Source organism: Ictidomys tridecemlineatus, chromosome 4 (assembly GCF_052094955.1).
Source record: "Ictidomys tridecemlineatus isolate mIctTri1 chromosome 4, mIctTri1.hap1, whole genome shotgun sequence".
Taxonomy (NCBI): Eukaryota; Metazoa; Chordata; class Mammalia; order Rodentia; family Sciuridae; genus Ictidomys; species Ictidomys tridecemlineatus.
In genome coordinates, this window is record NC_135480.1 from 37,097,346 (window position 1) to 37,112,967 (window position 15,622).

Here is a 15,622-nt window from a genome sequence, read left to right on the forward strand (position 1 = left end):
GCATCAACCCTTGATTTTCTGAGTCTGGTTTATTTCCTTTTGCATGTTGATCTCCAGTTGCATCCATTTACCAGCAAATGCCATTGTTTCATTCTTCTTCATGGCTGACTAATTCTTCAATGTACATACATGCCACTTTTTTTTTTTTTGGTTATCCATCTATTGCTGGGCATCTGGGCTAATTCCATAATTTAATTATTGTGAATTGTACTGCTATAAACATTAAAGTAGTTGTATCACTATAGTATGCTGATTTTAGTTCATTTGGATAAATACCAAGGTGTGGGATAACTGGTGACCCATAGAATTTTGAGCATACAAATGCAATTTGTGTAATTTATTAAACATCAATAGATGCATAATACAAATAGTTTTAATAAATATTGATTTAAAACCTTCAGACAGTATTTCTATGATATCATGTAAGAATACTTATTTTAGAAAAAATATTTTTTTTGTTTGTTTTTTTTTGCATTTGCTGTAGTAGGTTGAATATACTATCCTGGGAATAATAAATCTACTCCTAATAAATTTAATTATTTTAAAAGATAATGTTGTCATCTTTAGAATTAGAAACATAAAGTTAACTCTTTTGTAAAAATGTCTATGTCAAATAAATATTTGTAAAAATTAAATTTAAAATGCAATTTAGTAATCTTGAATTTCTTTGATATTCTGTGCTTTGAAAACCCCCCTCACTCCCCCAAAGGCATTTAAAATGTTATTTTATCTCCTCTGTCAACTGTGTCCTCAGTCTCTCTTCTTCTCCTTGTGTATCTTCTTCTGTGCTTTCCTTTCCTTCTCCCTTTGTTGAGAGCCACAGCCAAAGGGGCCCCAGCAAACTTCCAGCTGCCAGCAAGCTTCAGACTGCCAGCTGATGATTGGCTCACAGTGGCCCCAGCAACATCTAGCTGATTGGCTCCTCTGCGGTGATGTTCATTGGGCTGTTTCCCTGCCCTTCAGACTGCCAGCTGATGATTGGCTCACAGCAGCCCCAGCAACATCTAGCTGATTGGCTCCTCCACGGAGCTGCTCATTGGGGGACTTCTTTGGCTCCGCCCACACGACCCAGCCAATCGGCCTCAAGAGCAGGAGGATTGTGGGAGGTGGTGAGGTTGGTGTGGGGAGAGGCTTGTGGAAGCCGGTGGTGGCAGTTGGGCTCTGAGGGTTTTTCCCTGGAGCGGTTTGTTTGGCGTTTGTAGTTCTAAAAATAAAGTTAGTTTCTTTTTGACAAGTGGCTCCTGATTTGTGCCAAGCCAGACTTCGGCATTTGGTGGCTCGCACGGGGAGCAACTGAGGGTAAGTAAACTGCTCGCCCCTGAGGGCAGGGCGAGAGGATGGGGAGCCATTCTAAGATTCCTCTTTTGTTTTGCTTCATTTTTGTTTTAAGTTGCCTGTCCCTGGAGATGAGTGAGAGGGAAGAAAAACCACTCACATCTGAGGAAAAACTATTTGCGTCTGAGGAACAGATAGGGAGAAAGGACGGATGCATATGTCAGGAGGATAGAAAGGCTGTTATAATGATTTTGTGTGGTTCCATTTTTATTGGATTCTGTCTCGGTTTTGTTTGGCGTCATCTTGTTGGGTTGTATTATAGTAGAAATACGGGATCAGCAATTAGTAAAAAACAAACCGAAAGAGTGTTAAGTAAATTGTTAGAGGAAGGAAGCTTCCCAGTAAAATCAAGAGCAGTCAGGGCATACGTTGATATAATACAAAAATATAGCCCATGGCTTTTTAAGGAGGAGTTGTTAGATATATCACAATGGAACCATCATGGTGAAGATTTAAAAAGAATAGAAAAGAACAACCCAGGGACTCTGCCAGTTGGCACATTGTCATTGTGGACGCTGGTATCTGGTTTGCTTAGTCCAAAGCCTTCAGTTCAGACAGAGGTAGAGGAAGAAGAAGACATATTGATTCAAGTAGAAGAGGAAGTCTCTCAAGTTAGTCAGAAAGAGGAAAAGATTCAAGTAAAAGAGAAGGTCTTTCGAGATAGTGAGACAGAGGAAGGAAGTTTAGAGCAGAAAAATCTATCAGGGGAAAAGTTAAAACAGGAGACTGCTAATAAGACCTTTTTATTAGAGAGCGTAAGTGTCCAACCAACAGCACCACCTCTACAGGAGACTGCTACTAACAGCATTCTATCACCAGAGGGCATAAGTGTTCAACCAACAGCGCCACCTCTACAGGAGACTGCTACTAACAGCACTCTATCACCAGAGGGCATAAGTGTCCAATCAACAGCACCACCTCCATATGCTAGGAGACTCCCAACCCCCGCAGTTGATAGTTGGGATCCTGAGACAGGATCTCAAGTATGCCCTGTATTTGAGGTAGGAGGGCAGCGAACTTACCAGGGTTTAAATTTCAAATCAGTGAAGGAGCTAAAAGAGGCTGTAACAACCTATGGTCCTCAAGCACCCTTCACTGTAAGCTTGGTCGAATCCATTACCAACTTAAGCATGACGCCAGCAGATTGGGCTAGTATGTGTAAAGCTGTGCTAAATGGAGGACAATACCTGTTATGGAAGGTTGCCAATGAGGAATTTTGCAAGGAGACGGCTAGTCGAAATGCAGCAGCTGGTTATCCTCAGAGAAATCTAGATATGTTGTTAGGAAAGGGACCTTATGAGGATCGGCAGCAACAAAATGCATATGATCCTGGTGTATATTCACAAATTGCTGTAGATGCAGTTAGGGCATGGAAGACTTTACAAGAACATGGAGGTTTACAAGGTCAATTATCTAAGATAATACAAGGAGCTAATGAACCTTACGCTGAATTTGTAGATAGGCTTATTCAAACAGCTACCAGAGTTTTTGGGAATACAGAACAAGCAATGCCATTAATAAAACAATTGGCTTATGACCAAGCGAATCGTTGGTGTAGAGATATCATTAGACCATGGAAACAGGAAGATTTAAACACATATATTAAATTATGTAGAGACATTAATGAACAAGGGCAAATTGTGGCAGCTGCAGTAAAACAGGCTTTAGATGCCAGAGACATTAATGAACAAGGGCAAATTGTGGCAGCTGCAGTAAAACAGGCTTTAGATGCCAGGCCAAGAACATGCTACAATTGTCAACAAACAGGACATTTTAAAAGGAATTGCCCCATAGGAGGAGGGTTTAACAAAACTAGGTATCAAACAAGTAGAATACCGGGTATTTGCCCACGATGCCGTAGAGGGAGACATTGGGCTAATGAATGCCGTTCTCAAACCACCATAGAGGGTACTCCATTATCAAAAAATGAACAAGGACAAGGTGTTTATCCACAATATCGTGGACAAAGGCATCGGGCTCCATTGCCAAAAAATGGACAGGGGGCCCCAATGCTCCGGGGCCCCAAACCACAAATATACGGAGCACTGGAGGAACCCAGCAACCCCAGCAACCCCATCAGGGTAGTGCCCAGCACATCAGATCCCTCATCAGACAAACCAGAGGGAGCGCAGGGTTGGACATCTGCGCCTCCACCAAATCAGTACTAACTCCAGAGATGGGAGTTCAAATCATTCCCACAGGGGTAAAAGCACCTCTTCCCAAAGGAACAGTAGGCTTATTATTGGGACGCAGCTCTTCTACTCTAAAAGGACTTTTGATAAGTCCTGGGGTAATTGATTCCGATTATGAAGGTGAAATAAAAATTATAGCCAGTTCTCCAAAGGGTATATCAGTAATTTCACCAGGAGATAGAATAGCACAGTTACTAATAATACCAAGCCTACATGATAAATTTTCCAGTCATGTTGTAGAAAGAGGTTCCAAGGGATTAGGCTCCACAGGTGTAGATTGGGCTATGCTTTCTTTAAATTTAGATTCTCGCCCCATGCTAAAACTAAATATTCAAGGACATGAATTTAATGGGCTACTGGATACAGGTGCAGACCTTAGCATCATCTCTCGTCAAGAATGGCCAAAACATTGGCCATTACAACAAGCCACTCAATCGCTTCGAGGCCTAGGAGTGGCGACTAATCCCGATAGAAGTGCAATGCTATTAGATTGGAAGGATCCTGAAGGATGTGAAGGAACTATACAGCCATATGTATTGGATCATCTTCCCGTAAATTTATGGGGACGAAATGTCCTAGATCAATTAGGTTTGACATTAACAAATAATATCAATCAAAATGCACCCACTATTATGGCTAGACAAGGTTTTAGGAAAGGAAAAAGATTAGAAAAACAAGAACAAGGTATAGCAGCACCAATACAAATAGATCAAGGAACAGACAGACATGGGTTGGATTTTCACAAAGGGCCACTGAGACAATAAAAATTACATGGAAATCAGAAAGACCAGTATGGGTTCCTCAGTGGCCCTTGACTAAAGAAAAGACACAAGTAGCCCATGATCTGGTCAAACAACAATTAGCGGAAGGACATATACAACCTTCTGTATCTCCCCATAATACTCCCATTTTTGTCATCAAAAAGAAATCTGGTAAATGGAGATTACTGCAAGATTTAAGAGCCATTAACAATGAAATGGTCATTATGGGACCTGCTCAATCAGGGATTCCTCAATTGTCTGCTTTGCCAAAAACTTGGTATGTTTTAGTTATAGATATTAAAGATTGTTTTTTTCAATTCCAATTCATCCTGAGGATAGTCCACGTTTTGCATTTACTATCCCTGCACTAAATCATGAAGGTCCTGATCAGAGATATGAATGGAAAGTACTCCCTCAAGGGATGGCTAACAGCCCAACTATGTGTCAAATTTATGTTAACAAAGTAATCCAGCCACTTAGAAATCAAAATCCTGAACTACAAATATTTCATTATATGGATGATGTATTATTAGCACACAAAGCTAAAAACACATTGCTAGAATGTTATGCCACACTTACAAACTTATTAAAAAATTATAATCTAGAGATAGCAATAGATAAAGTACAATTAAATTTTCCAATTAATTATTTAGGAGTTCTATTATCCTCAACCATGGTCCGTCCACCAAAAATTCAAATACGAGTAGATCAACTCAAATCACTTAATGACTTTCAAAAGTTATTAGGAGACATAAATTGGATAAGGCCTTATCTAGGTATTCCAACAGGAGAATTGGGACCTTTATTTGATATCCTAAAAGGTCCATCAGATCCAAATTCACCCCGAATGTTAACGCCTGAAGCAAGAAAGGCATTAAAAATCATTGAAACATATATGGAAAATATGCATTTGGATAGAATTGATATAAGTTTGCCTTTATTATTTATTGTACTACCAACAAAAAATATTCCTACAGGAGTATTTTGGCAAGAAGGTCCATTATTATGGATACATTTATCTTATTCTCCTAACACTATTCTTACTAGGTACCCTGAGGCTGTAGGACAATTAATACTCAAAGGAATAAAAACAGCAAAGGTAGTGTTTGGAATTTCTCCCCATAAAATTATTACTCCATATACTATGAATCAAATTGATGAATTAGCTAATGAGTTAAATACTTGGGCAATAATAATGTGCAAAAATCTAATGTTTCATTTGATAACCACTTACCATCTAATCCTTTATTGTCTTTTTGGTCATTGCATCCTGTAATTTTTCCAAAAATGACAAGAAAAACACCTATCATGAATGCTCCAAATATATTCACTGATGGGTCAAATAATGGTACAGCAGCAATAGTTACACCTGATCAAACTTTTACATTTTTAGTACCCAAACAATCAGCTCAAAAGGTAGAGCTTAATGCAGTATTACAAACTTTTGTGATGTTTAAAGATTCTGTATTTAATTTATTTTCTGATAGCCAGTATATAGTTAATGCTATAGTATCCCTTGAAGATGCTGGTAGGATTTCCCCTTCTTCTACTGTTTTCTCTTTGTTTTCCACTATACAAAGTTTAATCTGGGACAGAAAAGATCCATTCTTTATAGGACATATCAGGGCACATACAGGATTGCCTGGAGCCCTTAGTTTAGGCAATGATTTAGCAGATAAAACTACACGTGACATACATATTTTCTCTATACTAGAAGAAGCTATAAGTTTTCATGAAAGATTCCATGTCAATGCTAATACTTTATAAAAGCGTTTTAAAATAACTAAGGAACAAGCTAGACAAATAATAAAACAATGTCAAAATTGTGTGACCTTTTTACCACAAGTTAATCTTGGAGTCAATCCTAGAGGATTGATGCCTAACCATATTTGGCAGATGGACGTCACACACTTGCCAGAATTTGGAAAATTAAAATATTTGCATGTTACAGTTGATACTTCTTCTGGATTTTTGATGGGCTCCCTTCATGCCGGCGAAAAAACTAAAGATGTTATAGCTCATTGCTTACAAAATTTTGCCACTGTGGGCATTCCAAAACAGTTAAAAACAGATAATGCCCCTGGTTATACGTCTACTTCTTTTAAACAATTTTGCTCATCATTTGGCATTACTCATATAACAGGAATCCCATACAATCCACAGGGACAAGGCATAGTTGAAAGAGCTCATCAAACTATTAAAATGTACTTATTAAAGCAAAAAGACGGAATTGGGAAGGGGTATATATTCCCCAAAGATAAACTTAAAATAACCCTTTTTACTCTAAACTTTTTAAATTTGGATTCATCAGGACTTAGTGCTGCAGAAAGGCATATGTGTCCAAAAAATGTACATAAGCCCAAGGTACTTTGGAAAGATATTCTAACAGGACAATGGAAAGGTCCTGACCCAGTAATTGTCTGGAATCGGGGGTCTGTTTGTGTGTTTCCACAGGAAGAACAGCAGCCGATTTGGATTCCAGAGAGATTAACCAAGGTTCTGACCCAGTGATTGTCTGGAGTTGGGGGTCTGTTTGTGTGTTTCCACAGGAAGAACAGCAGCCGATTTGGATTCCAGAGAGATTAACCAAGGTTCTGACCCAGTGATTGTCTGGAGTCGGGGGCCTGTTTGTGTGTTTCCACAGGGAGAACAGCAGCTGATTTGGATTCCGGAGAGATTAACTAAAATCCTGACCCAGTGATTGTCTGGAGTCGGGGGTCTGTTTTTGTGTTTCCACAGGGAGAACAGCAGCCAATTTGGATTCCAGAGAGATTAACTAAAGCGATTTCTACAGACCAAAAAGAAGATGATTTAGCTCAAATCCATAATAGCTGATATCCAAAACTCCAATTTGGCTATCCTTACATCTGCGACAGAACCAGGATGCTTTTTTCAATATCTATTTTATTATTGCCCTTTCCCATATCATGAAGTTCTATTTTATTTTTTTGAGCTCATACAGACCTAGGTTAATGTTTTGCTGATCAGTTCTATTTTTTTTGACTATAGAGTTTTTAAACATTGCAATAGAGATTTTACCTGTAAAAAGTTATAAGGCCTTTACTATTATGTTATGTGTTGTATGTATTATATTATGTGTGCACACTTGTGTTTTGTGTTATATGTTTGAATGTACGTATGTCCAATGTACGTATTTCCATATATCATATATGATGAGCGCTCATGAAAAGATGGATCCAAATATTTTTTTTTTATTCACGTGATTTAAATGGTTTAATTTAAATTGGGTAAATAACTGTTAAGAATTGTTTTAATATGTAAACAAAAAGGAGGTTAACAGATCTGTTTGTTTACTCTCACCTTTCGTTTTCATTATATTTAATAATTCTCTTCACTATAATGTAAATTGTTAAGAAAATTGTTTTCTTTTAGTGCCTTCTGGAATGTTACCTAATTTTTTCTTTAGCCATTATTGCCAGAATTTCTATCTTAATCCCAGTGCCGATGAAGATAATATAAATTGTTAAGAAAATTGTTTTCTTTTAGTGTCTTCTGGAATGTTACCTAATTTTTTCTTTAGCCATTATTGCCAGAATTCCTATCTTCATCCCTGTGCCGGTGAAGACAAAGATAAAACTAATCTACAATTTCTGCAATAGCCATCACTGAACTGCTTACAGAACTTGCACTGAACTGCTTACAGAACTATGTGTCACTTGTATGCATTGTGAACTATCTGTTGGTGCAGCAACTTGTGGTAGTGTTGGGGTATTTTTGCTGATGATATCATCGGTGGTACAATTTTCCCAAAAGGAGCCGTCAATTGACTTGGTATATCTTCCTCCCTTCTGCTTGTCATGATCATTCAGCTAAAATTTGGGGGTCAACAGAGGTGAGGCAAAGAACCTCACCCCCCCCCCCCCCCGCTGAGACCTCTCCACAGGTGTGGCTGTATACTGGACCGGTAGTCAATGACGGGTAAGATCCAATTACAATGGTACCAACCTAAGACAGGAGGCTGAAGCCCTGAGGTCAGCTCATCCGAAGACGGGTAAGGACCATATGTAGTATTGGACAACCTAAGGCAGGCACGGTCCCTAAGCCACATGCTTGTTGTTTAAACAGAGAGGGGGAGATGTTGAGAGCCACAGCCAAAGGGGCCCCAGCAAACTTCCAGCTGCCAGCAAGCTTCAGACTGCCAGCTGATGATTGGCTCACAGTGGCCCCAGCAACATCTAGCTGATTGGCTCCTCTGCGGTGATGTTCATTGGGCTGTTTCCCTGCCCTTCAGACTGCCAGCTGATGATTGGCTCACAGCAGCCCCAGCAACATCTAGCTGATTGGCTCCTCCACGGAGCTGCTCATTGGGGGACTTCTTTGGCTCCGCCCACACGACCCAGCCAATCGGCCTCAAGAGCAGGAGGATTGTGGGAGGTGGTGAGGTTGGTGTGGGGAGAGGCTTGTGGAAGCCGGTGGTGGCAGTTGGGCTCTGAGGGTTTTTCCCTGGAGCAGTTTGTTTGGCGTTTGTAGTTCTAAAAATAAAGTTAGTTTCTTTTTGACAAGTGGCTCCTGATTTGTGCCAAGCCAGACTTCGGCATCCCTTGACCCTTTTTTTCCTGTTTCTCTCCATCCCTTTCTTCTGTCTTGGGTCTTCCCCATCCTTATTTAAACATCCCATCTAAGAAATAAATTTAAAGGTGAGTGAAAGAAACAAGGAAATGAAATCTCACCAGAATCCACTGCCTACCCCGCCCCCTCCATGCTATTGTTTCCCTCCTTCCACTCACAGCTGAGCAAGTTGGTGACATTTGCTCTGCATCTATTCTCCATTACCTATTCCCTTTTGGACTTTAGCTAATATGGCACACAAATGTCTCTATTCAGGAAAATATTTCTCATTGTCCTTCACTTGAATGGGCAACTCTCTGGTCTCATTGGCTTCTCAGCAGTATTTTACCCTAATTACCAACTCTCCCCTCTGATGTCTCATCTCCTGCTCTTTTACCTACCTCAATTCTTTCAAGTGTCTATTCTCCTCTTCTACCCTTTATAGGCTCATCCCACAACTAAATTCTTTCCCATTATCTTCAGTGATTTTCGTCCCAATAGCTGGTGTATCTTACCATTCATATTCGAATAACTAAAGCATTTGCTTTCAGGTGAGACTCCTCATTTCAGCTCTAGAAAAGAACTTCAAACATCTCTATTTATGTTTCTCAAAGGCACCTCAATTACCAGCTTTTCATTCCCATAGCCTCTGCCTTACTTCTTCCACAAACCAGCTCTCTTCCAGGCAGCACTACTTTTTACTGAATATGACTTCTGCAGGTAGAGTTCGGTCTTTTTCTCTTCCCATAATGGGATAGATTTCTTTTTATTCAGGTTGCTTTCTTTCAGATCGCACAAGCTAGCAGAGCACCTAGTCATACTCGTAATATAACACTATCTTGTTTTAATTATTGGGTAGCTCTCCACATTGTTTCATTCATGTTTGTTATTTGTTTATGGTCTATTTTCTCCCATGAGAACATGGTTCATTTTTTACCTTGGTTTATATTTGGTCTCAATGTGGCATACAATAGGGACATCATTTATGCTCCTTGAATGAATCAACAAATTGTTTTGAGTCACAAACTCAAGTTAGCATTGAGACCAGTTCTTATCATATCCAAATAACCACCAAGTACATGCATACATATATAAACACATACATATGTATATGTTAACTGAAATATCAATCAAATCCATTTATCTCTGTCTTTAATGCTACTCATGATCTTTGTGCATTATCTTGGAATCCATCCTCTTTTCAGTAATCTGTTATCTTTTTTGAAAACAAATGTGTTCATACTACTAGAGTTTGAAATTATTTAGTAGCTTTGCATTTCTTTATTAAAATAATGGTCAAAAGCTTACATATAAAACAGATTAACTTAAACAGAGCCATTCTTTCCAGGCTTGTTTAGTGCTCTTCCTCTCTGGAATTTAAAAATGTCCATAACCTTTCCCCTGTGACCATCCTGATACTCCCACTGAGGCATGTTATTGTAGGAGATGGATCATTGCTGGATTCTAATGCATGACCAGGGAAGCCTTATCCAGCCCTTTTCCCACCTAATTTAGGGTTTTTTTTTTTCACCTACTTTGGCACTATTAATTTTTCAAATCTCAATTCAAAGATTTAAAAAATTCACTTCTTCAACTTCCTATAATTTTCTCTTATCCTCCAGACTAGACTATTTCCTTTGTTATAAGCCATTTTAATTCCATTTGCTTTTCTTTCAGATCATTTATTTCAATTTGAAATTATGAAAAGTATTATAGTAAAGGATAATTTTAAGCATTATATCAAATGAGTTAAGACTCAAGCCATCTTGGATGCCATCATCTATCCTGTGCAAAGTCACTGAAATAGACTCTTAGTTATGCAAGTATTAGTCAGATAGAAAGGGTGTGACAAGATCTCTCTTTCCTTCTTTACTTCCTTTATTCCTTTCTTTAAACTTTGAAACATAAGCAGAATTCCTTAGAGAAATTGGACCAAATTTCATAAGGCTTCTAAGACCATTTTCAAGGAAAGATATAAAAAAATCCCCATCCCTGCTCCAAAACTGATAATATCTAATCTGGAGAAACCTGTAAACTTAACCCATTGCACTGTCAGGAAAAAAAAAATCATTTTCCTTAACAGTGAGGCACCTGGGGGACAGAAAGAAGAAGTCAAGACTGGCAATTTGTGTTCAGTACAATGGCTACTGTTCATAGGCATGGCTGGTTCTAATGAAATATGCATCTGGGTTTGGGTAAACCTCCTGACCCAGCTGTCCTGGGACTTCACTGAACTATGGGAAACACATCTAAGAAAGTGAATGTGAATTGAAAAACTGTAATGCTGGAACTCAGGATGAAAAACCTGTCTATCTGGGAATGAAAGTAGACAAATAGATACTGTTCTGCTGAGCAACAACATAACCACAAGCACCTTTGGCAGCAATGGAACAGTCAGAGCTTAAGGATGAATAGACTTCACTTTTAGAGGAGAACAGAACCATTTGTGGATGAGTAACAGCCAGTATTATTCTTGGGAGCATGTTGGAGGAATAAGGGAGAGGAAGACTCAGAGAATCTGGATTTTCTGCCAAGAAAATTAAGTACAGTCAGTGGGCCACATCTATTACAAATATCCAGTTTTTGTATTTGACTTCATACAGATCAAAGGTAGTGATATGGTCCATTTTACTCATGATTCCCCGCAGTTTGTTCAGGGTTTGACAAAATTATTTAATGAATAAGTAAACAACAGGAGGTGCATGAGTTAAATAATTACCAGTATTATAATAATCTCTTGTAAACTGTTCTATCAGCAGATGAGGAAGGGATTGATTCTATCTGTGTGGAGCAGAAGGCACAAAGGAATCTAATGAGTAAAATCTTGTCATAAGACTGAGTTCATGAGATTTTTTTTTTCAAAAAGTAGTTCTTCATTTAATTACTCACCAGTGAGTGAGATATTCTGGGCTAAAATTCCCAGAAGAGGTATAAAAAAGAAATAAAGGATTGACAGAACACTATGGTCAGTATTTCACTCACCCTGTTCTATAATACTTGGCACTGTGTGAATAATTCCTTCCTTTCAGAGCCAAGTCATTGTGAGTTTGTTATTTTACATTCTATTAAAAGAGTTTTAATAAATATAAATGGATTAGTTTTTCCAGAGTGACCCCAAGATATAGTTCATAACTTTCTAAAGTGTATTTCTCAGAAAATTGACTTTAATATATATTCTGTGAAGAAAAGTAGGGGTAGTTTCAGAGTTTTATATCTAAGTGTTTACTAACATTCTTAAATTTTATTAGCAAGTCAATTAGATACTTAATCAAAGAAATCATCAGGATTTTTTTTAACCATTCCATTTTTTTTGAAATATATTTAGGAATATCTCTAATATTTAACTTATTTTTTTTCTTTCAATGGGAGAATAGCTGACCAAATCCTGAAGTTATAAAACTATTCACCAAGTAAAAAATTTCTAAAGGTAATGAGAATTAATATATTTATAAAATAATGTTAAACAATGGTATTGAGTAGCAGAATAATATATGTATCATAAATATGACTAATTTTGTGTAATGTATTTACTTATGGTTGTTTATATATGCAAAATATATTAAGGAGCATTATCAGTAAAAATTCAATCCATAAAAGCCACCAAAGTAGAGAAGGGTATGATTTAGAAGGTGACAAATATGAACATTGGCTTTTATACTTTACACTTCTATGTTTTTAACCTTTTAAAGTAAGTTTTTTTTCTTTATCTAACATAAATAAACATGTGAATTTAAAACCGTATAAAATTTAAATAAAATGGCAATAATTATATTTTTTGGATTATAGTAGAATATGAGGTAATTTTTGGATTATAGGGTCATCAGCTTTTTTCTCCTATTTTTCATTTTTTTCCTAATTGTCTTGATAGTTTTATTGTTCCAATAGAAAAATAAATAAATCATTTACAGAAATTTTAAGAACCTATCAAACAAAGAAGGATTGGGAATAATAGTACTCATAGTTTCACCAACAAAATACCGACATTAACAGTGTGACAAACACTTTTCTTTCAACATTTTAAGCCCCCCCCCATAGAATTTCCTATTTTGCATGGACATAGTCATTAATTATTCATTTTTTAAATTGCAAAAATAGTGGTGCCCTTTTAAAAATAAACTGTGCAGAAACAGAGCAAAAAGTGAATGTGTATGTGAACATATATACATCTATTAGGAGAAAATGAGTATATATTTTAATGAAGCCATAAGATATATTTCTCCATACTTAAACACAGGTGATCATTTCTGTTCCATAATATTATACCACAAAGTTAATAATGGCAAAGCACCTACCTCCTTCTCCAACATCAAGCCTTCTGCTCTGAGGTTCTTTTCAAATGTGTTTCTTTTGCCATATTGTATATTCGTCTTTCTATAAACCAGGATGTAGTCAATTCGCTTTTTGCCATCTTTAAATAGAAGTCCACTAGAGGCTATGTAATTCATGTCATTCTGTAAATAAAGCAACAATTGTTAATACTGTGAGTTATATAACTGTTCATTTTTGTAAAATCATTAGTGATCTGATATCAAAAAGGTGTTTTTAATATTTCAGACTCCTATTGAGATATAGAAGGATAATTAAAGAAAGCAATCTGTCTACTATAGGAGGCAGACCAGCAAGTGATGTTCCAGGATTTGAAATTAGATGGTCTGATTCCAGAACTGGGGGTTCATTGTGCTGACATGAGTATGTGTATATATATATATGCTGTTTTACTAATCTTTGTCCAGACTGAAATGCTTTCTATTCTTTATCTCATTTAACTAATTTCAAGTTGTATTTCAAAGTTAGACACTAAGGTGAAAGTATTAATCTGACACATCTTTCCTATGTACACACATGAATACACCACAGAGAATCTCCACATCATCTACAATAACAAGACTGGCATCTTAATTAGAAATAAGATGTACTCCATATGTGTATAAATATGTCAAAATATACATGACACTAGAGTATAACTAAAAATAACAAATAAGAAAAAAAAGAATATAAATTCTAAGAAGTGAAATCATCATGTGGTAGCTAGCACTCAGATCAGGCATAACTTTACTAAACATACACTGAACTGATACCAAAAACAGACAATAATTCCTGAGTTACTTGCTTCAGAAAATATTTACTTCCAGTATAGATAAATCCAAACCAATAAAAATAGCTTATTCATTAAACTCACCACTGATTGGTCAGGACTGATTGAAAGCCCTCATCTTGCTGTACCCAACAACCCAATCTGTTTTTCATAGACTCTGACCAAATTTTTTACCAAAAGTTCTACCTTGTAAGACTGACCCCAAAGTGACTCAGCTCAAACCCTATAGCCCCTTGAGAACTCTTCCCTAAACTTACCCTTTTAAAATACTACTTGGAATACACACAGGTGGTATTCTCAGTTGCTATAGAGAACTTAAATAAAGCCAGGTTTACTGGCCAACATTTTTCCTAATGAATTCCTTTGGAAGGTGTTAGTTGAATGTTGCCCAAGATCACAAAAATCAGGAGTTGAATCCAATTTCGCCTTCCTCCAGGTTTATATTCTTAGTTAATATCTACCCATCTTTCTTTCTCTACTTAACTTGCAGCTATTTTGATAGTTATGCCAACTCTCTATTTCATGTTTCCCGTATAAGCATTCTTGAAAGTCAAAACACTACCTAACACCTGGAGAATTATCAGATGATTTTAGACAAAGACATCTCAGACCCTTTTAAATAAGTGAATGACTTTTACAGACTGGGAAGGGTGCTAAAAGGGAGGAGGGATGAGGAAGGAAAATTGAGACTAGAAGCAGGGTGGTTGTTTGCAATTAATAATAATGTATACATGCATGAAAACATCATGGTAAAATACCACCTATTTGTACAATTAATATGTAATAATAATTCTAATAACAAAATAAGTGATGACTAGAGTGAGCTGGCATCCCCAGAGAAAAAAACCAAAAAGCCATTCAGATGAAGCAACAGAAAGTATGTTTGCAATATTGTCATCTATGGCCACAGGTTAGAAGGTCTCGGTAGCTTTTGATGGTCTGTGTTACTCAGAGAGAAGAGTTTCAAGTGTGAATTCATAGTACTAGATATGGCAATGGTCAAGGATAAGAAGGTGTTACACAGTCTTTTCTTCAGTGAATGCAAAGTGATGATATTTGCAGGATCATTTTATTAAGTACCACAATAAGTCTAAGCAAGCAACCAAAACCTTGTGGTTCCATCATCATCATCAGTAACAATAACAGCTATCACTTATTGAACTCTTAATATGGGCCCATACTATAACAAGTGTTTCATCTGTAATCCTCATAGCCCTTTGAATTATATACTATGTTAAAAGAAAACAAAAGATGCAACAAAATTAGACATTTCTATGACTGAGGTTTCTGAAGTTTTGGAGGCCAACAACTACAGCAAGACATTACATGATAGATTATGGAGTGGCTTCTGCTTTTACCACTCCAGAGATTTATCTCCTTAAAGTCACCAATGACATATTTTTTGATGTATCCAGTTATCAATTCTCTGTCCTCTTCTTACATGACCTAGCAGTAGCTGAATCACTTCACCCTACTTGGCATATGTAAGGAAAATAAAAAGGACAAAGAGACAAGATGCAGAAGAGGAAAAATGGCTGCTCATCCAAGTGGTCACCTTTATTTATATCACTAGGTTACATTAGGTCATTAGTGCCATAACTACATTTTTGTTTATTGTATCAGGAAGGTTTCTTATTCCATAATTACACTCTACAGTTACAATATGCAAT

General features: G+C 37.1%; 1 protein-coding gene across 6 annotated transcripts in view; it reads right to left on the minus strand.

Annotated features, from left to right (window-relative positions):
• Positions 1-15,622, minus strand: part of Ano3 (anoctamin 3) — a 400,060-nt gene that overhangs the window by 115,856 nt on the left and 268,582 nt on the right. For all 6 annotated transcript variants that reach the window (XM_078046318.1, XM_078046317.1, XM_078046316.1 and 3 more), the window contains one exon: positions 13,150-13,308. In XM_078046318.1, coding sequence (XP_077902444.1) covers positions 13,150-13,308 — 159 coding nt within the window. The remainder of the gene's footprint in view (positions 1-13,149; positions 13,309-15,622) is intronic.